General features: G+C 31.5%; 1 protein-coding gene across 1 annotated transcript; it reads right to left on the bottom strand.

The window, feature by feature from the left end:
* Positions 1-1,703: 1,703 nt before the first annotated feature.
* LOC134274456 (polyunsaturated fatty acid 5-lipoxygenase-like) lies at positions 1,704-21,449 on the bottom strand. The gene is made up of 15 exons (XM_062756739.1): positions 20,988-21,449; positions 20,775-20,819; positions 18,994-19,122; positions 18,663-18,760; positions 18,354-18,486; positions 18,025-18,120; positions 17,809-17,905; positions 16,662-16,779; positions 16,322-16,414; positions 14,738-14,798; positions 12,248-12,359; positions 11,959-12,050; positions 8,872-9,048; positions 6,897-7,060; positions 1,704-1,866 (listed from the first exon to the last, which is right to left on the bottom strand). Exons 1-15 carry the CDS (start codon positions 21,447-21,449, stop codon positions 1,752-1,754), a joined length of 1,992 nt encoding a protein of 663 aa, XP_062612723.1. The 3' UTR covers positions 1,704-1,751.
* Between the last annotated feature and the right edge of the window lie 1,984 nt (positions 21,450-23,433).

The raw sequence follows: 23,433 nt of genomic DNA, 5'->3' as shown, positions 1-23,433 counted from the left end.
TATCTATGCAAAATCCTGGATCTGCTCCCGTGGTGAACCTCCATGGTTTCCTATAAAGCTGTGAGCAACAGAGACACCATTGACCAAAATGAATTTGCGGATAGATTATCAAGAAAAAAAATACATTCCGTAACAACCTTCCCCGGAAAACGAACGGAAAAATAAAACCCACAATATTCTTGAGTGGGTATCTCTTTGTGAAATTTGATATTTAAAAATTCCTAATGCGTCATTCAATTCTTTTGTATGCATGAAATTTTTATTATAAGAAAAAAAAGAGCCTGCTGGAAAAGCTCTCAATAGTCCCACTAAAGCCTTATTATTTGTCAAAAACTTTGACAGTTGCAAATTATTTCATAAATCCGACATATACTAAGATTTTTGATTTGATCTGGCTTTCGTAGATTGTATACATTTCAAATTTTGTCAAAAATAGTAATTTGTTTTAACAAATTAATAATCTGTTATAACAAATTAATGATTTGTTTAAACAAATTAGTAATCTGTTATATCAAATTATTAATTTGTTATAACACACTCAAATTACTAATTTGTTTTAACAAATTACTAATTTGTTATAACAAATTACTCATTTGTTTTGACAAATCATTAATTTGTTATAACAAATTATCAATTTGTTTAAACAAATTATTAATTTGTTATAACAAAATATCAATTTGTTATAACAAATTATCAATTTGTTATAACAAATTATCAATTTGTTATAACAAATTATCAATTTGTTTTAACAAATTATCAATTCGTTTTAACAAATTATCAATTTGTTTAAACAAATTATTAATTTGTTATAACAAATTATCAATTTGTTATAACATATTAATAATTTGTTTAAACAAATTAATAATTTGTTATAACAAATTAAAAAAAATACTTCTGCGGCCCTAATACGCTTCCGTAATAATGCAACTCTTTTGTCTCTGTAAGCTTTATTTAAATATATAGTTATATACAAAGATGAACGAAAACTATTAAAAAAGAATCTAAGAATGAATCATTAACATTGTAAAAGGCTTTAAGATGTTTTCTTGTTTAATTATATGAATGTGAATGTAAGCGAACAAGGTGATGAAAATACTTATAGAGCGCGACAAATTAGAAGGCGAAAAATTGAATTGAATAATAAAATTGTCTTAGTTTGATATTTCATCCAACATATTGTCATATTGTAATTTTTTAATTTACCAACTGGTAGTAAATACAAAAATTACAAGTTTTGATATTGTATTTTTTCCTGATATACTTTATTTTATCAAATAAAATATACAACATATACTACCACCCGGTAAATTTAACATTTACAAAATGACAATATTAATTCGTACATATATATTTAATAACATCTCTCAATTTACAAAAATCTCAAACAGACTAAAATTATTTGTCTACGACATCAAATACGTAGAAAACCAAGGACAAAAAAGAATTTCAACTCAGCATTTTTAACTTCTTAAATTCACACAATGAATATGATACAAATCTATGACATCTGAAGCTATGGGCTTTCTGCCATGTTAACCAATTTCATTTCTGTAAATATATGTATTCTAACAATTTCTACATTTATTTATATTTTTCAAACAATTATTTATTAATCTATTTTACTACATATATGTCTTTATCAAAACAGAAAAGTTCATAAAATAATTCTGAAATACGAATACAAAGATATTTTCTTTAAAAAAAAAAAACAGATGTGTTCACAAATAACACTTTTAATACTTCTTGCAGAATTAAATGCTGATGGAATTCGGGATTTCCTCCGGTAGAAGATATTCATACCCTCTCTCCAGCTTTTCGTTTCTTTCATGAATCTTTGAACTGATATTTTTCAGATCTTTTCTGAATCTGTAAAAAAAATAAACATTCTCAATTTTTTTTTAATATATCTTTTGAAACATTGTATGTTGTTTTACCGCTTTCGAAAATTTTTCACCTATATATAGAAACGTCGCCATATACCGTTGAAGGGATTGAAATTTTGACCTTTGATCAACAATTACAATCTGCCACAGTTGAGGTTGAGTTGAGTTAAGTTGCGGTTGTAAACTTTTTATCTGAACTTCTGTACGTACATTCATATGTATATATTTACACTTTAAAATTACTTTGTGCAAAACAAAACTACAAATACCCTTACCGAAATACTCACCTTCTGGCAACATCTTCTGGCATTATTGCCGCAATATTGCAGCAACATTCTGGCAATACATTGCAGCAATATTGCGTCAACATCGTTTTCGTATGTAAATTAGATTTGCGGCAATATTGCCAGAAACGTGTTGCGGCAATATTGTAGCAACATTCTGGCAGTATATTGCAGCAATATTGTGGCAATATCGTTTTCCGTATGTAAATTAGATTTGCGGCAATATTGCCAGAAAGGTGTTGCGGCAATGTTGCTGCAAAGCAATTGCAGTACATGTATTATTTCAGGTTTTGCTGCAGCAATATTGGGGCAACACTGCAGTACTACCTATATAAATTGGTATTTAATAGAAAAAATTATCTATATCTATCAGTCTTACAATCAACAAATTGTGCTGAGGAACATAAAAATCAATAGCATAATAAGCTACAGAGTCAGTAAGAAATAGCTACTTAAGCTTAATGCTATTATTTGAAAAGATAGAAAAATTTTGTTGAAAAAAGATGTGTTTTTGAAACAAGCGGCAACAAAGTTTGAAAAACCATTATTAGCATATACTAGTAGGCCACAGTCAAAGCCACAAGGTCATTGATCTTGGTGTCATTTGAAAGAACTTAATTAGTGGGATATGCATCTTAAATATGAAGTCTCTATAATCTCTTATGGTTCAAAATTTATGGTAGAGGTTTAAAAAGGCTATTTTTAGCATATAGATCACAGCAGAGTTCACAAGTTCATTGACCTTGGTGTCATTTGAAAGAGCATAATTAGTGGAGAATGCATACCAAATATAAGGTTGCCATCTTTCATGGTTCAAAAGTTATGTCGAAGGTTCAAAAAATCTATTTTAAGCATATGGGTCACAGCCAAGGTTCTTGTCAAAGACCTTGGTGTCATTTTAAAGACCTAAATTAGTTGAGTATATGCATACTAAATATATAGTCTCTTTTTCTCATTGTTTTTAAATTATGGCGAATATTCAATAAAAAAAACTATTTTTAGCATATAGGTCACAGTCAAGGTCACAAGGTCATTGACCTTGGTGTCATTTGAAAGGACTTAATAAGTGGAGTATGCATACCAAATATGAAGTCTCTATCTCTCATTGGTTCAAAAGTTATCACTTATGGCGAAGGTTAAAGTTTACAAACAGACAGGACAAAAACAATATGCGCCCCCAATCTATCAATCTGGGCACATAAAAAATGTGTACATAAAAATATTAATATGCCACTTTGAAAATGTCCAGCAACTCTGCATCATATTTATCAAATAACCTAATTAATTAGCTGCCTATCACATATTCCCCAATGCCAATTAATCAGTATAATGTATAATATATAGCTTGTTTGTAATTTCCAAAATATATATATATGGCACATAAAATTCACAAAAATGAGATAATCATAGTTTCACAATCGATAAACTAGGTTTATCGGCTGTAAACTATAGTTTACGGACTGTAAACTATAGTTAACAAACGTGAATCTATGTTTATCAACAAAATCCATGGTTAATGCTTATTACAGACAGATAAACTTAGATTATATATATAGTTAACAACCGTCAAATATAGTTTTACAGATTATACTATAGTTAACGGTTTGTAAACTATAGTTTACAGTGATAAACCTAGTTTATCAATTGTGAAACTTTTATCTCATTTTTGTGAATTTGGCATATATATAGAATCATTATTTTCTTGCAGGTATTCAAATTTATGCAATAAATTAATTATATATGTTCATGCATTTAATTGATAACATGCATTCATCTTTTCCTGCAACAGTGGTATGATATATATAAGACATACAAGTATAGTATACATGCATCACAAGCACTAGTTGAAATACAGTACATATAATTTTTCTTATTTTATCTCCATAGAATCATTCATCTAAAAAAGAATATGCTTTTGACTTACCAAGTTTGATATATATATATATATGAAAACAGAGTTAGACATTCCTATAATTCTTTCAAAAGGCCATGCCATGGAAACTGTTGAAATTCTTTTTTTCTGGCTATTCCACATTATTCAGTCTTACAAGTCATCATGTCTAATTCTATTGTACACAATTAACAGCTCCAATTAACTTAATACCATTCAATAATGAAGAAAAACATGCTTGCCTTTGAATTCCCTCCATTTTATTTAAAAAGAGGAAGTAAATGACTGAGCATGCTCACAAATGCCTAAAAAGTAATCCTAGATCTTCTGGCGACATTCTGGCAAGACTGCCAGAAAGTTTTTTTTCTGGCAGTATTGCCAGAATGTCACCAGAAGTTGTTGCCGCTAGCGGTGATATTTCACTAACCCAAAAAGCTTGTTTCTGGTGACAAAAATGTGTTGCTGCAATGTTGCTGCAATATAGCGGCAATATTGCTGCAATAATTTTACTTTGGTAAGGGTAGTAAAATAGTTTTTTTCCACACGAATCTACTGGCTCATCGATAGGCGTGGTTAAAAAAAATCACGTGCGGGGCGGGACGGAAGGCTAAAGCAGATCTTGTAGCCCGTGAACTTGCGAATTTAAGGAATAACAACGTCGCGCACGTGTGCGAAGCTCCTGTTACCTATCTACATGCTTTTTTGAGGTAATTGATTGAATAGTCGAATTAATATATTTGATAATTGGAATTTTTTGATCAATATTTTTGTTAAAATGTATTTAGTATGTACAATTACCGACAGAAGGATATATAGTTTTCATACAGTGAATTGTTTTAAAATCATGGAAATAGCGCATATGCCGGCGTAATAGTAATTATTGACTTTTTGACACCAACACCGTGCGCGACGTCATTAGATTTTCATTACAAGATGATATGGGACTTTGAACGAAAAAAAGTAATTTAATGCTAAATCAGCAAAATATCTACAATCGTACAATTTACTGAAAACAAAGGACAGGTTCTAGGGCCTACTGATATGGATTTTTTTAAAATATATCTCAATAAAATAAAAGCATGTAAATTTAAAATACAATGTTGAACAAGTTTCGTTATTTCTATTAAGTTTTTTTTTAATAAGGCAAACCATGCTCATACTTTCCTCCCGCAATATGCATGCGGAAGGGTGCAGATAATTTAATGTCACGTGTTTTCAATTACCTGCATTATATAATTAGCGGCATTACTGGGTTTTTATTTATCCTCCATAAAAAATGTTAGCAAAAAAAAGTAACGTCAAATAAATTTTCTAGAACTTCACGTAAAATAGCGTTACCGAAACTGACACCAACACCGTGCGCAACGTCAAGTTCGTCATTTTTATGCCCCCGTAAACGAAGTTTCGGGGGTATATAGTTTGTGTCGTGTCCGTCTGTCTGTCTGTCTCTCTGTCTGTCTGTTTGTCTGTTTTCCGCAAAAACCTTGCCCATAACTTTTGGTTCAGTGGAGGCATGACTTTCATATTTCACATGTGTATTTCTTGTGTTAAGGCCTTTCTTTGGATACCACCAATTTAACCTTTTGACCTTGACCTTGGAGTTTGACCCACTTTTACATAAAAATGTTAAACTTTAACTTTGGCCATATCTTTTGAACAGTGGATACCAGGACATTTATACTTCACATACATGTATGTATTCTTTGTTGAAAGACTTTTCATTGGATACCAACAGCCTTGACCCTTTGTCCTTGACCTTGTAGATTTCTTTACCTGTGAAAAAACATTAACCTTGGCCATAACTTCTAAACGGTAAGGGACAGGGCTTTCATACTTCATATATGTAATCCTTGTGAGAAGACCCTTCATTGGATACCAAGCATTTTGACCTTGATCTTTGAGTTTGACCTACTTTAAAAAGGCAAACCGTGACCATAACTTTTAAAGGGTTGGGGCTAGTGCTTTCATACGTCACATAGTTAATCCTTGTGACAAGACCTTTCATTTGGTAACAAAAACTTTCACCCTCTGACCTTGACCTTGAAGTTTGACTTACTTTTTAAAAAATTTAACCTTGGCCATAACTTATGAACGGGGTTAGGGCTAGGACTTCCATACTCTTCATAAGTATTCTATGTGGCAAGACCTTTACTTGGATACCAATTACCTTGACCTTTTGACCTTGGAGTTTTTTGTACTTATTGAAAAACTTTAACTTTGGCCCACTTTCAAAATTCACAATGGTTTTCCAGTGAGAATATCCTACTTTTGGTACCAATAAATTAAATTTGAATTTAAGAAAAGGTTAATCCTTGCTATGTTGCCAAACGGGGGCATCAGTGTTTCATAAACTCATCTTGTTTTTTTTTTTTTTTTTGGTTTTATGACAATGCATGACCAGTCAGTTGGATTGCGTGATAATCATCGGCGTTTATGTAATTTATCAAGCAAGCCAATCGACTGATCACAACATGAAACCAAAAAAGAATTTCCTTAGATTACTAGAACTCTGATTTCATGACAGCAAGTTACAGGTAACATGTCTACAGATTTCATATAGTTGTAAAATAAATGAGGGATTCTAGGGACCAATATCTGTATAAAAAAAATATTTATCGACCCAAATTTACACCAAGGGTGAAAATAACAAAAATTTCATCTACAAACATCATGGAGAAGACAATGTAACTAAAGGACTTTCAATAAACAGGATGTTTTGTAGAGAATTAGCTTACTATACCTAAATTGTGTGAGAATAAAACAGGAAAGAGAGTGTAACAGACTTATGCTTTCTTTAGAAAAAAATGTACATATAAACGTAACATTAAGATGCCTTACTCTTCCACAATTGCTACTGCTGGTGGGTCATAAATATAGTTTACTTCAAAGTCACCGAGAGCGTTAGTACTCCGTTCACTCAGGATCTTCCCGATAATCATAGTCTCCAGAGCGGAAGACCTGTCAACAAGAGCCTTCACTACTTCCTCTTCTTGCAATGGCCTCTTGAATTAAAAGAAATCAAATATATCAAATTTTAGTAACCCTGCCTAAGAAATAAATAAAATAAAAACAAACAAATTCAAAGATTCGTGTTTCTCCGCTTTCGACGACGTCGTTGTTGGGATGTGATTATTATGAAACATTGGCGTCTGAAGGGAGTGGGTTAAGGGGTACGGTGAACAAGTGCCTGTGGTAGGGTGGGTCGAACTTCTTTCAGTATCAATTCTTTTCCAATCACTACCCTTTACCCCTTTATTGACCTAAACTGCAACGTTTCTGTGGAAAGTAGAGGGGCTTAACGTATACGTACGACCAAATTTTCATTGCCTATGTTATGTCTATCTTTGCAAAAAGAAGTGGGGGAGGGGAATAAGCTCCCCCCCCCGTTCCGACGCCTATGTGGAATATCGTCTTGCTTGTGTGTCCTGTCTTGTGCATCATTTAAAAAACTAAACATATACAGTTGTAGAATTTAAAAGTTATATGAGAAAGACTTCTAAAATGTTAAGCTACACCTACACAAAGATCAAGGACGTGGGGTCAAATATTATTATAAAATGTACATGTGAAAAAAAAAATGGCGATAGCTCTGTCTCTTATCGAATCAACTGAGAGAGACTTGAATGCGAATGCAGGTGATGAAGGTATATTGCTGTATATACTAAGGGAAGGGAACTGGACAATTGAAAAGTTAGTCATCTTGTTTGTCATATAGATTGGTTGTTATAGATGACCATGATTAATTCCATAATAAATCATGTATATATGTGAAACAGTTGTGTCAGACTCTGTGGTATCTTTTATCTCAAGCTCACCAGGATATATCGTATCGATTTGAGAATGGAAATAACCATTGTTAAATGACAATACATCGTCAATATATCTAAATTTGGAGTTGCAGCCACAAGAAGTGTTTTATTTTCTTTTCACGCATAAGAATTTGAGCAAATTCTACTTTTAATGAATACAAAAATAACGGGGCGTAATTGGTACCGATGAGAATTCCAAAAGATTGTTGGAAGACGTGACCTCCAAAACACATAGATATTGTCAATCAGAAACTCGGGCATCTTCTCGATATCAACTTCATACTACTTGTATATACAATTAGATTATTTTTTAACAAAATAATTTTGCAAATGACCAATGACAAGGTAAGTAAATTTGCGAGTTCCATTTTTATTGCAAAATAATGCAGCTATAAATGATATAAAAAAAGCCTGGACTTAAATTGTTGTACATCAAGTTGAAAAGTGGTGTTTATGTTGTTGATTTTGATCAAATGTTGTGACTTCAAATGTTCCACAAGTTCCTTCGAATTTTTAAGTATCCACATCTGATTTACACCACTTCTCAAATATACTGTTGCACAGTATTCTAAAAGTCTCTCCTTCAATTCTGTTAATATAATAGTGAGGAGTAAAGAAACAACCTTGGTAGAACATTTACAGGAACCCGTTATGTATCTGTGTTTGTAAGGATATTAATGAAGTTAAAGGTGCCATGTTCTAAATTTTGAATTTACCGGGTGGGAGTACTAAATTTTGTGTATTTACTCCCACCCGGTAAATCAAAATTTAGAACATGACAGAAGGTCATAATAGAAAATAGCTCTTCAGAGCTAATGTTATTTGTTGATGTACCCGACCTTAATTAAATATTATCTTATCTTATGCGACTACATGGAATTAAAAATATGCGCAAAGTCACGCGCACTCGAATTAGTCCAAAATTCTCGGAAATGCATATACCTCACATTTTATTATGGTAGTTTTGTTACTTCATGTTTATTTGTAAATACATTGGTCAGTACCTTATCCTTTGGGGGTATTCCATTCATTTTTGTTGGATAGTTCGGGGGAAATCCATAGGTATCGTACTGTGGAAAGTTGAGAGCAGCATGTACTACACTACAGGTGTAAATAACGGAAGTAAACACAAGTATCAAGTCCTCTGCTGAACTGAACTTCCCGTCTTTGAATGGAACGCCCTAATATATATAAAGAAAACTAGGGTTTGTTTCATTGAAAGAAATTGAAACTGGGTACCTAAAGGATTTTAAGGTAACACCGAATCATTTTTTTATCATAGCTGGGTAATCATAGGAACATAACTTCAACAATTAAAATTAACAAGAGGCCCACGGACCTAATAGGTCGACTGAGTTTCATGTAACAACTTCACAGCAATTAAATTTGGTTCGTGCTTTAATTCAGAGGCCACGGAATTCACAATTTTGAAAGAGGCACCATTGCTTATCCGCTGCATTACATTTCCGGAAATATGCATAGCACTTCCGACATTTTTTTAATTTCATTTCCGACATTTTTTGTTTTCATTTCCGACATAATTTCTTTTTCATTTCCGGAATTTACTTGTGCGGCAATTCAATGTTTTCTAAGTAAAAGAAAATGGAATTTTAAAAGTATTAATACTAAAATATTAATAATTTAGGGAAAAAAAACATCTAGTATACATGTGTGCATACATGTAGCACTAAGTCTAGGTAAAAGAGTTCAATGAGCATTAAACTTTTTCACTACATTTAATGTGCACTAAATTAAATGTCAGTGACAGCACCATACTTATGTCCAAGTCACTAATATATTTACGAAATTGGATTTCAATGATATATTTATGATTTTACGGAGACAGCCGAGGGTCTGGTTGAACGAGACTAACTACATTGCCCTTATTTGAAATGCATTTCCACTTTATAACCAGTTGTGCACCGCACCACACAGGAACCACTAAACCCGAAGTCACGTATTTCAAAATTCTGGAAATTTTAATATAAATTTGATTTCATTATTTATGGTTAATACCAAAGAGCAGATTTCAAAGCATTGATTTATTTTAAGACAATATACCTCCCCATACCTCTGATCCAGGGGCCTTGAAATTAAGCAAGGTGAAAGAGGTGCCTTTCTTCATCATAAATATGTACCAAGATCATTGGCATAATACCCATGAGCAAAGGGAAAAAATAAAAAAAATTCATGCATTTTCACAATATAATCATATATCCACCTAACACCAGAACCCTTGACATAAGGACTATGGAATTCATAAATTTGGAAAAGGCATCCTTCCTCATCAAAATTTTATACATAGTGAGTTCATTTAATATCAATGTACCAGGATCATGAAACAGTCTTAGACTTAAGTAACGTTTTACTAATTCTAGTAAAACATGAATATTTTGACTTAAGCATAAGATGTTTCGTGATCCTGGGGTCAGGAGCAAAGACTTAAAGATTTTTCAAGAATTTATATCAATAGACATATATAACTTATAATATAATATAACACTAGAACCACTTGCCCTGGGGTCATGAAATTCACAATTTTGGCAGAGGCACCCTTATTCAAAGTAACCGTCTACTTGGTTAGCTTATTCTATACACAGGAGGAGAGAAGAGAAGATTTTTAAATAATTAATGTATTTTCACTATATAATCAATAGAGCTAACACCATAACCCGATTCAAGGGGCCATGAAATTCACAAATTTGGAAGAGGCATTCTTGCTCATTATATAAACCTGGTTAGTTTATTTAATATCCAGGAGCAGAGAAGATTTTCAAAGAATTCATGCACATTAACTATATAACCAAAAGAGCACCGCTTTAACACTAGAGCCCTTGATCCTGGGACCATGAAATTCACAATTTTGGAAGAGGCAGTCTTATTCATTATAACAACGTACTTGGTTAGTTTATTTAAAAAGTCCGAGCAAAGAAGGCGATTTTCAAAGAACTCATGCATTTCACTAAATAACCTATAAAGCCCCGCCCTAGTACTAGAACCCCTACTTATAAATTTCACAATTTTAGAAGAGGACTCAATGCTATTACAAACATGCTAACAGTTTGACTTATTTAATGAAGAAAATTGCATTGATTTAAGTGGTTTTTGCATCACCCCTCAGGCCCAAGGGGTGCAGGGACCTTGAATTTCATAATTTTTGTTCCCCTAGACGTATAGATGGTTTATAACAAAATTGGTTGAGTGGTTGCAGAGTAGAAGCTGAAAATGTTTAAGTATTAACGCACGACGGACGACGACAGACAAAAACAGATAACAATAGGTCACTTTAGTGAACTCAGTACCCGTGAATATGAAGTTTACAAGTCTGATAGAAAACACCCTCTATAACTTTTTATAATAGTTGTACATATTTTGCCTGTTAAGTACATTGTACATGTACCCAGGAACAGAGAAAGCATTTACTAAAGATTAAAATTCGGTCTTCCTATATAGTCAGAAGAGTCTCACTCACGAGATCCCCCGAGGCTTAGCCATGCATTAAAAACTTTTGGTGGGGTCACCATGCGCATCGTTACCATGTAAATATTGACTGCTTATAAGCAGTTGCAGAGAGGATTCAAAATAATATATTAAATTTTACACTGCACATGTTTAATACATGTATAATATATAGAATAACCCTCCTTTCTATCTTAACCCATTGGGCCCTGATTTTCACAGTTTTGGTAGAGGAATCATTACTTATCATTTACTTAGTTTGTTCACTAATTAGACCCTGATGCAAAAATGATTGCAGAAAGAAATACATGTCCAATGTTTTATTTTAGCAATGACGCACTAAACCGTACAATAGAAACTCTGAAATGAGGCCATGAATTTCTCAATTTAGTTGATTTTTATGGTCTTTATACAGAAGAACCGGAAAATGTGCACACGATGCACAACGCCATGCCAGCAATCTGATGTTGTTGGGTTTTTTTCAGATAATAAGGAGAGTTCAATTTTCGCAGACACCATATAACACGATTAACCCAAAGATGTGCAATGTTATCAAATATATTATATTTCACATTTGAGAAACGTTTTTCATAATAATAGCTAAATCTGATTGAAAACAATAGCATTGTTACCAAAATTCCGCAGCATTCTTCACACTTTGGCATTGTTAATTCACGTCCAAAGTTTTGAATTTCAGCATCGTTGTTAATTTTATCAGGTGTGTCTGTTGTATAAAATAAAACTTACATTACAAATAAAGGAATACATATGACTCAAAATTAAGTTACAAATAAAAAAGTGTGATATCTACGAGTATGTTTCTGTTTCTTAACTTCGAATCTCAGTCAATTGTTTTGTCTTTTGTTTGATCTAAATATTATCGTAAAATTTATTTTTAAAACCAGATAAAGGAATACGCACCGTAGTAGAGATGGACATATTTGGTGACGTAATTTCGAATAGCCTCAAACAATTCAAGAGTATCGTCACGCTGATAGAATGTTGGTAGAATTTTTCCATCCTTGCAATATAACTGTCAAAGTATGTTTCAAACGAAAGAACTTTAACATTTCAATGCGTAAAACAGATTAAATTTAATTTATCTTAGGTATATAAAATTCTATGTGAATTCCCTTAGGCACAATTCCATCGATATCTATGACAGGTGCGTGAACATGCTCATTTTTACCTGTCAGTCGTACAAATACACGACATATTGAGATAACGTTAGCGCGACATTATTACAGTGTACATTTAAAATACGTGATATTGACTTTATTTGTGTAATAGGTGATGCCTTTATAAAATTCCAGTTTAAGGATATCCGATCCTCAGCCAGGAAGGATTCCAAAAATTAATATTTAATTTGAAATGCATCAAAATAAAGCTTGAAAATGAATTTTTTTTCATGCAACAATTTTCATTTTATTTATCTTTATAAGATTCAAGGTTTTAGGAAGTCTTAGAAAAGGTCTTATAAAAGTTGACATTTGTACCCTATAAAAGAAAAAAAAATTGATACAGTTTGAGAGAAATAAGATTTTCTTGAATCCAGCCTTAGATACCAATGCTTATTAGCATGATATGAAATAAAAATCGATTTGTGGTGTCTTGCAATGATAGCAAAAGCCTTTTACACTATGTATTATAGAATACATGCAAGCAATTTGTGGTCCCCCGCTTTCGGTGTCTTTGTTGGTGAGATTTTTTTTTTTATGACATATTGTGTCTTGTCATATGTCATTTCTTAGAAATTATCATTGCAACAAAAAGTTATTCAAAGTTATCAAGATCAATAACAAGGATTACATATGTGAAGTTTTACCGTTCAAAAGATGTGGTCAAGGTTAAAGTTTTTACATAGTAAAAGGTTAAAAGTTGTTGATAAAATTGCCACAAAGAATACATATGTTTACCAAAGAAAGTTTTTTTTAAAGTAGTTAAAACTCCAATGTCAAGGACAAAGGGTAAAAGTTGTTGGTATCCAATGAAAGGTCTTCTCAAAAAGATAACATATGTGAAGTTAGCAAAAAGTTATAGTCAAGGTTAAAGTTTTTTCAGATGTAAATCAATGTCAAAAAAGGTTTTTGGTATCCAATGCCTTAAGTGAAATAAAAAGTCTATGTTGTGACCAATTTAAAGTTTTTAAAAAGTAGTTAAAACCCCAAGGTCAAGGTCAAAGGGTAAAAGTACTTGGTATCCAGTAAAAGGTCTTCTACAAGGATTACATGATGTTGAAATTTTTTAATCAAGGTCAAAAGGTCAGGGTTGTTGGTATCCAATGAAAGGTCTTGCCACAAACAATACATTTGTGAAATATTCAAAAGTTATGGCTTTTTGAAATTTATGCAATGATAGAAAAGGTCAAAAGGTCAAATTTGGTGGTACCCAAAGAAAGGTCTTGTCATATGTGAAATTCGCTCTACTTTTATGGGCAAGGTTAAATTTTTGAACACAGAAAAATAAAGCGGGGGACAAAAAATACCAAATAAGTATAAAAACTATGACAATTTCTCTAAATGCCTTGATACCTATCATTTTTTAACCAGAAATATATTTGTTGATCAATTTGCAATTAGAAAATTCTGATATCCCAATTCGCTTTTTCTGCAAAAATAGTGGAAATTTGACAATTTTCCCTATATAATATGATTAACTGTAATTTTTAACTTTAAAGAAATACTGTGGATAAATTTACATAACTTTATGGATTCAGAGATACTTTTATGAGTATATTTGATTACTTAACTGCTAATATTATAAACCTGAGGATCGGACTACCTTAATACTATTTGGAAATTTTATAATAGATTTTTTTATATTTCAAAATTTAAGGAAAAATGTATGAAAAAATTAAACTTTGGAAAAATTGTCTTCATTACGTTGGCATATTGTAGAGGACCCATGTAATGGAGTTTGGTTTATTGGAACGAATGACACTGCAGTTTTATGTGGCACCTCCACAGGCACTTGTTTCGGAAATAAATTTTTAACCTATAGTATAATAATAACACAGCTATTGTTATACTACAGGTTAAAAATTTATTTCCGAAACAAGTGCCTGTGGGCACCTCTAAATAGAACGTGTATCACGCTAATGTATTAACTGCATCTTTTTATAAATATCAGTAAAACAACTTTTATGTTTATTACTCTGTGTAGCAAACAATAAAAAATTTAAAATATAATTTGAATAGAAAAGTGGGATGCTTATGGTGACGGAGATTGGGTACTCCGGATATTGACCATTTCTGAATTGTGCGAAAATATACTTGAAAATTAGAAAAATGACTGAAAGAATTTGGCACGGATATTCTGCTGCAAATTTGCCAAAATCGTGTTAAAATGTCATTTAATAAGGTCAAAAATACTCCTAAAAACAAAAGAAGAAAGAGTAATGATGTTACAAACCCCTCTTTCTTTCAAAAATTCTGGATAGGTTCCTTCTATATCCATTCTCCAAGAGCTTGTCCTAAACGAATTAAATTTTATTTAAAATTAGTTACATTTTAAATGAACGAAAAAGTAAAACAAGATGATCTTTACAGCCACCTAGATTTTTGACAGATATACAGAATTAAAAAGAAATATAAACTAAATATGTAGTTCATACGGAAGTCTAAAAGTGCAAACCAGAAATAAATATAGAAAAACGAAATTATTAAATAATTTTGTTTTTTCTTTATTTAATAATTTCGCTTTTCTTTATTAAATAATTTCGTTTCTCTTTATTCAATGGTTTCATTTTTCTTTATTTAATAATTTCGTTTTTTTTTATTAAGGGCATACGCAACGTACATCACCTACTGATACTTTTTCAAGATATTCTAAATTTAAACTTACAATACCATTACATTTGCTCAGACAAAAAATGAGCGTGCATTACCAGGGGTTTTGAAAAAGATATCAAATTGTGAACATTTTTGCATTATTCAAAGAAAAATGTACAAAAATTACAAAGCATAAGTTACAGATTTTTTTTTTCATCAAATTTGTTTTAGAAGAGGTATACAAATCCATATATAAACATTAAAAGTATTGCACAGGGGTCCTTCATTTAGTGGAACTCTTCAATTCCAAGAAAGAACCCAATAAGCTCAAACTACATTGCGTATGACCTTAATAATTTCGTTTTTCTTTATTTCATAATTTCATTTTTCTTCTTTTTTTTTTTATTTTGGGTCTGCACTATTGTGCTTCTGTAGTTTTCAGTTAGGAAAATCCTAAAATTCTACAAAATGATTTTGATGTAGTTTCATTCATATAAAATTTTACACGTTTATATAAAAATACAAACAGCAGCTAGCACCAAGGCATTTTAAATTGTGCAAAATAAATATCAGTCAACTATTGAAGTTCATAGTCGTTAAAGGCACATGGACACAGTTTCAACAGATTTCTTTAAAACAAATATTACTGTTTACAATACCTAAATAAGTCAATCTTAATGACCAGCAAACATTTTAACATCATTTGTTGATTTACATGGGAATGATATATAACTTAAAATTAATATTCTTCATAAAGTAAAACAAGGCTTGTGCCTTCTTTTTCTTTATATACACATAAAAAACATCATATTTATTAAAAAAAACGAGATTCAACAAATCACTAGAAAGTATCTAATCATATGTATTTACATGATATAACTTAAAATTAATTTCTAATTTTCTATATTTAAAAAAAATGCTATAAATGAATATAAATTAGTATATTTTTAAAACCTATGTATACAGTAACATGACGCGTTTCCAGATTATATAACATCCCAGCTTATTCGATACTTAAGAGGTTAAGCCGATGTTTTTCATACCAATTGTAGGGCAGTTATTTCTACACAGACACAAATTGCAATAGATCAATTAATGAGTTCATCTGCGAGACTCATTAATTTCACAAGTGAATTCAGCGTAAATAAAACATGTACTATATTTTTTCTCTCTAGAAGTAGATATTTGCGGGGAACATAAAAAAAACAATCCATTATAAACTCACCCTTTTGCAATTAGTTCAAGAATACCTTTGAATCCCACCACCATTGTTTTATCAATAAATCCTCCAGGTGATAAAAGTGTGTCAAGACCGAGGCTGATAATGTCCAAAATGAAAAATAAAAGAATGTTACATAGTTATTTTACGCTTGCGTTAAACCTTGTAAGAACAATATTGATTAAATCGTTGTACCTTTCAAAAAGCTTTCACGCGCCAGTAAGAGAAAGGTAGACAGTTTGGAAATATTGAAATACATTGTTAAGATTAATTTATATAGTTCTTGCTTTCGGAGATTTCTACGTAACTATATAACTTTTTATATATTAACCTTTATAATACATACTCATTGATGGCAATAATATAGAGAAGATGTGGCGCCAACAGTTTAAACATGGGATGGGAAGGAGACAGAGATCGATTGGCTGCTATACACACGCCTTCCATTGCTAGATGTGTGAAACCTAAATAAAGGTAATTGTATTGAATATCATCTACTTATATTTGACATCTCGCTAACCTATTCTATATGCACATAGCATTTTGTTCTTCATTCTTTTTACAGAAATATTAAGTAGACTTGCCTGTTTTATGACACTTTACCTTTGTTGATTTTTTTAATTTGTTAATTAAATCAAGGAAGACTTTTTTATATCAAAATTACATCTCAACTGGTATTGAATAAAAAAAAAACTTGAATCGATTACCACTTTTAATTCTGTTGACTTTCTTTTTCGAGTTTGTTAATAGTTAGAATACTTAATTATGACAAACCTGACAAAAAGGTATAAAAAAAATTGCTACAATTTTTCATTTAAAATTATGAACATTCTGTTTTGCAACAAAGAAGGTGGTTGCGACTACATGTGTATAGTACTAAATGTACTTAGAGTGACAGATATATTATGCTTTCCTTAAAATATTTCCCATTGTTTTACCTTTATAAAGAGCTTTCTATATATTAATTACGTATAAAAAGTCCAATAAAAGAAATGTTTATTATCCAACAATTTCACTATTGACCGACCTGCCGGTCTAACATAAGAATTGTTAAACCGCAAAGTCACTGCTACGTCACAAATAATTAATCATCGTTCATTATCGGCGACACGGAAATAGCCGAAGTTAAGAGCTGCAAGAGTTGTTGCTACTCGCAAGGTAAGGAAGAAGGGAAGAGTATGTTTTGTGATTAATAATTTTTGTGATATAATAGATATAAAATTGATTTTATTTATTCACATGTTGTTTTATATTTACTGATTTAGCCATAATTTTCCATATAAGCTAATTGATAATATAGCGTGTATTTATTAAATCATTAGTGAGCAGTGAAGGGTATAACAAAACAGTTATAGACTGGGATTCGGGCAACATATGATTTGTTGGATTGTTGTTAGATTGTTGGCCTGCGGCCTCGGGCAACATTTACACCTTCAGGTCCAACAAATCATATGTTGCCCTCATACCCACTCAATAACTGTATAATATTCTACCTAGATGAGCTATTCCTTGGTGATAATTTGAGTCCCCTACGTTGTACCACATTTTGGCCATCAACCATGTATAAGGTGGATCACTGGGCAGAAACACCTGAAATATATAGTAGGTCATACTTCAATCATTCAGTGGACGATCTTACAGTAAAGACTCAATAACCTTTACTCTCAATACGATTTCTTTTAGAAGTTTCATCAAGACGTTGTTCTTACTGGATTATCTGATCCTTTTTGTTGAAAAAGTTGTATCGCAACTGGCAAAAGTTGATTTTTACTGTTAACGAAGAAAAGGGCGATGGGAGTCGGACACTGTAATTTTCAGAAAAAGAGCTAAGAGAACATTTTATCAAATATATAGTCATCTTTAAAGCTGTTATTACTAACTACTATTTAGTGGATGCATCAAAAGAAATGTTGGGTGAATCACACGCATAACAAATATCGCGTGTTTATTTATTTTCGCGGTATGTATTATATTTAATAGCCTATTACACTCGACCACAGTACTAAATCTAGTGTATAAACACAAATATGCGACTTACAACATAACCATCGACTACAGAAATTCCATCCAGTATTTCTAGATCAATGATAAACAGTCGTTTGTCAGTGATGGCTTGGGATAAACTCAATCCACCTAGAAAAGGTTTGATCATTTCCTCGGTCACCCCAAACCTGAAGGAAATGAAGTTCAAATTGTAAGAATACCATTTTTTTTATCACTGAATAAAATTGGAAACGTGATTGTTGTTTTTGTTGACATACATAATAGTGACATGCATTTTATTTCTTAAATATGATAATCGATGTATTAATTAAGTCTGAAGATAAGCATTAATTATGGCCCCTACTTGTCTGGTATATGTGTACAGAGCCGAATCAGATTGGGATTGACACTGTTTAATCGTTGCCATCCAAAACTTAGATCGCTCTCCCAATCCTTCATCCCCTAATGATTTAAAGTATGTTGAAAGATTTTTGTAGTACGATTGATAAACGATTCAGAAGATTTTCACTATTGGCAATATTTAAGTATCATACTTTACACTATCCAGTTTTAAACTATTAAAATCCCATGAAGAAATTTCTTTAAGTTTTACACTTTAAAAGACAATAAGAACGATAAGATTAATGTATCTATAGCAATGCTTTAAATAAAATAATACAACAGAAATATGTTACCTTCGGCTCTCCAAATGTTTTTGAGTAGACACTTGTTAAGTCGTCTAAAGTTTTCCATGATCCATCTCCAAAAATCATCTGCAATGTTGTACAAGCCTTCAGACCGACATATCTTCGTTTCAGGTCAAACTGATAATGTAAAAGGGCTTTTATAAATTAAAATTACCCCACGTCATTTTCTTCTTTTTTTTCTATATAGCAAAATATAGAAAAAAAGAAGAAGCCCTTGTCTCCACTATTGACATTATTTACTAATTTTGAATTATCGCTTAAGTGAAATGTATAGAGATAAAAAAAAATTTTCAAGCTCAAAAGGCCATTAAGCAATATAAAATAAAAATAGACCAAGCACAGCCCTCCAAAACCTTAGAGATTGGATCAGGTGCCATGGAGGAGTTTCTCCCAAGATACGTATAACCGATCAATACACAAGTTCCAATAAATTATTTGATGGCCATAAAAATATTTAAATTATTTGATAATGGACCCTCTTACACCTTTAAGACTTTGAACAAAATTGTACAGCCTTAAAATTATCTAGTTCATGTTCGTTTTTTTTTTTTTGTGTGTACCCACGAATATAATGGCCTATAAATTAGTATGAAATTAGTATCACTAAGCAGCATTTGACATAATGAGAAATTGTGTTTACTGACAGGGTAATTGTATCAACCATAGAACTAAAGAAATGATTACTTTAAACTAGAATGTTGATATTTTTTTATTTACTTATTTATTTGTCAATAATTGACATCGTTTTAAAAATGTCCACAAATGGACCATGTTCTTGCCTATCAAATCAAGTGAAACGTGTACATGTAAAAGATTGTATTGCTACATAAGTAAGGTGTATTTACATATGAATAGAAATAACCACTGTTAATCAACAACACTTTGTTAATTGTCGAGTTGAAGGCAACAACAAATGTTTTCTTATTTTCACGTACCTTATTTTAATCAAATTCCGCTTTATATGAATACAAAATTAGGTATGCTATTAACGGACGCAATTGTTACTCGTGGGAATTTCAAATAGATAGTTGGAAATCCTAATCTCCTTAATATTTTTTGGGTTCAATTCTGTAATTTCATTTTTTTTTCAGAAGTTCCTCTTACTATCCACATCTGATTTTAACCACTTCTCCTATATATTGTTGCACTGTACGTACTTTTGAAGTTTCTCCTTGATTACTCTTGATATTTCAGCGAGGAGTATGGTAGAAATTTACTGAAACCCGCTATAAATTTTGTTATACGTATCAACAATTTCTAAAACGAGGTAAATTATTGACAAGCAAATTGATGAAAACAAAAATATCATTAGTCTCGTTTAAAGTCATCATTTCATAAGTTTTTTTTGGTTGATACAATGATCTTGTGAGTAAGGACAATTTATCACTGAGTCAAATGCTGACTGACGTTCTTCATATAAATGCTGACTGACGTTTTTCATATGAATTGTTAGTCCATTATTAATACAATGCTTTGACGAAGGTTTTTTTTCCGTTATTTCCCGATCATTTACCCTATACCCTCTTCTAACATTTGTGTTGTTCATAGATTTTTAAGATCAATAACTATTTAGTTCATCTTTATGAATCAAGAAAATATACCATTGCAAAAAAATGGTTAAAGTATAATTGTTTGATCATATCCAGAGATTGCAAATTAATAAAAAAAAAATGTATTAAAAAGATACACATGTACCATTGTAGAAAAGGGTGAACGTATAATTGTTTGGACATCTACAGAGATTGCAAAGTTAGAAATTGGGCACCTACCTCATGACAAAAAGAAAACTCTTCATCCTCAGGAACATTTTTAACCTACGATGAAATAAGTCAACAAAGACAATAAATATATTCTACTTCAGAATAAATTTTATATATATATATATATATATATATATATATATATATATATATATATATATATATATATATATATATATATATATATATATATATATAATTACGACAGGTTTACATCTGTACCTGCATGGGTAATCCTGGGGCTTTCTCCTCAAATTGGTACAGCTTCCTTTTCTCATCCAACTCAGCACTGCGCTGTTGCGGCCGAGAATCAAACTGTGGCAGAGAGACATCATATCGTCCAACATAGAGGTCAACGCAAGGGCGAATCCACCGAAGTATTGGGAAAACACTAGTATTTCTGCTCCTCTGATTGGTTACTTCAATTTTTTCAATGAACCAATCGCAGAACATGCCCGCTTTGTCTCTTCGCAACCTGATCTCATTTACTTCAGGAATATCTGTAATATCTTGTATGGTAAAGCAATCGGTCTTGCATCGTTCAAAGTCATCTCTAAACCAACAATCAAGATTGGCCGACTTTGTTTGCTTCCCACAGCTCCCCAGTAGAACAATATCTATGTTGGCATCTGTACCCGCACCCAGTTTATCCCCTGTCTTCACTTGAATTTCGTAGCTTGTCATTGCAGATATTACTTGAGTTGATTACTGGTGAAGTAATGAAATACAGTAGTTATAAGATGATAAAGGACGTCGTTTTTATGTTTCGTATTTGAACTTTGCACACCATCACCATCTGACCACTGACCCGGATATTTATTATATCCTTGTATGTTACATGTAGGAAACAAGCCAGGGACGGTTGAATTGTCTATTTACAAGTTTACTTGGCTTATGCAATTTTATTTGGCATTTTCTATAAATCTATAATTCATTTGTTAAACATGGCACCCTACTCTGCCTACACATATGAAATGGAATCGGGTAAAAATTGCATATGGACCATTCAAATACATAGTGTACATGTAATCTAATTATGGTTGGAACGTGTCATTTGATTGGATTTTTAAAAAAACCAAGCTATATGTCACATGTATAACCCATGTTGCCAAATACACGATGACTTTCGTAAAAAAGGATCAATTAGCTTAACCTTACATTTTATATACGTACAATTTGAAGGTATTTCGAAGGATGCATTGTCTTATTTTCTAAACTTAAGGGGGCCGACTAGGTTTAGAGCTTTCTCGACTCCTTCATAAAAGAGCGTTAGTAAGTTTTTAAAACGATTTTTTAAACGATAGCTAGATTGACGTCGAAAAAATATGTTTGTAAGGTTAGGATAAACTAAAGTTCTTATGGATGGGATAACAAAATGTTATAAAAGCCAAAGTGTACAATATAAGGTCTTGAAAATGTATACACAGAAATTCGACAAGCTTACAACCTTGTAATTTTTTGTATAACTCCTTTGTATCTGTCATATTTGTAGTATTCCTTAAAAACAGTAAAATTTCGTTTGGGCATTTTGAGATGTCTATTCTAGAAACTAAATGATTAGAACATACAATGTACAAAATACCATTACTCATAACATTTTCTAATATGAGCAAAACATCAATTGTAACTTTAGTATAATGTGCTTTGAAGAGCAAAAAATTAGCATTTCCCCATATATTTATCAAGTAGCTACACCTGTTTTTGAGACAGTCCCTGGAAAAACCTTTCACTTAACTTGGCATGTACACTGAAGTCAATGTAAGTTACATACGGTATAAAATTAAAGAGTTTCTCTACTGTAGTTTTGACTCAGTGAGAATCCTAGTTGGCTCCGTTAATGATGGAAAATGAAATCATAAGGAATTATATATCTATGAAACTACCCAGTTGTACAGCACTTGCCAAACAAGAAAGACACGAGAAAATTTAAATACGAACTGCACAAACTGTATGAGTTTTTTTTTTTACAAAGCAAGATTTTGCTTCTTTTCAAATAGTTTTCTTGGGAAAAGTGGGTGCTTTCCTGAAATAAAAACCGATCTATTCAAAATAAATATGTTTGGTTATTTGTACTGATATATAAGAAGGAAAAGTATTCTAAAGCTAGTAAATGTTTGGTGTATTTGCCATGGCTATTTTGTTCTTTGTAGTACCACTGTGATATCAGATAAATTGATGAAAACAAACTATAGATTTTAAAAAAGAAATCAAAGAATCTTGAACATAATAAAGTATTCAACATATTTTGTTGTTTCATCGTCAAATAATATAAGTGAACAAGGCGAGGACGATGCCAATGTGTCGAGGGACGAATTAGAAAGTGGAAATTGGATTTTAGTTGTCAAAATCCATCTTTGATGTATTTCATCTTACATATAGTTACATATTAAATTTAATATAACCTCTCTCAATATACAGAAATCTCAGAGACTAAAATTTCTTGTCTATGCCATTAAATACGTAGGCAATGGAGATATCGTAAATAAATTTCAGCATAAAGTTTTTCACTTCTTAATGTATACAATGAATACGTCATTTCTAATACATCTGAAGCTATGAACATTCTGCATGCCATGTTAACACATCTCATTTCTGAAAATGTATGTATTTCATAAATAATTTCTACAAGTATTTACATTCATCAAAACATTATTAATCAATTTATTTT

The sequence above is a fragment of the Saccostrea cucullata genome, unplaced genomic scaffold (genome assembly GCF_032062105.1).
Source record: "Saccostrea cucullata isolate Sc308-1 unplaced genomic scaffold, CSIRO_AGI_Scuc_v1 ctg7234, whole genome shotgun sequence".
NCBI classification, from domain to species: domain Eukaryota; kingdom Metazoa; phylum Mollusca; class Bivalvia; order Ostreida; family Ostreidae; genus Saccostrea; species Saccostrea cuccullata.
Note: the sequence above shows the minus strand (reverse complement) of the source record. Positions and strands in the feature narration are given on the sequence as shown.

What these genes read in the sequence shown, in the direction of transcription:
- LOC134274456 (XM_062756739.1), bottom strand. Translation starts at nt 21,449, where the DNA reads ATGACAAGCTACGAAATTCAAGTGAAGACAGGGGATAAACTGGGTGCG. An exon ending in AAACATTTGGAGAGCCGAAG is followed by an intron (nt 18,761 to 18,993) that starts GTAACATATTTC and finishes TTAAATCATTAG; the next exon opens with GGGATGAAGGATTGGGAGAG. An exon ending in CTGTAGTCGATGGTTATGTT is followed by an intron (nt 18,121 to 18,353) that starts GTAAGTCGCATA and finishes TGAAAATTACAG; the next exon opens with TGTCCGACTCCCATCGCCCT.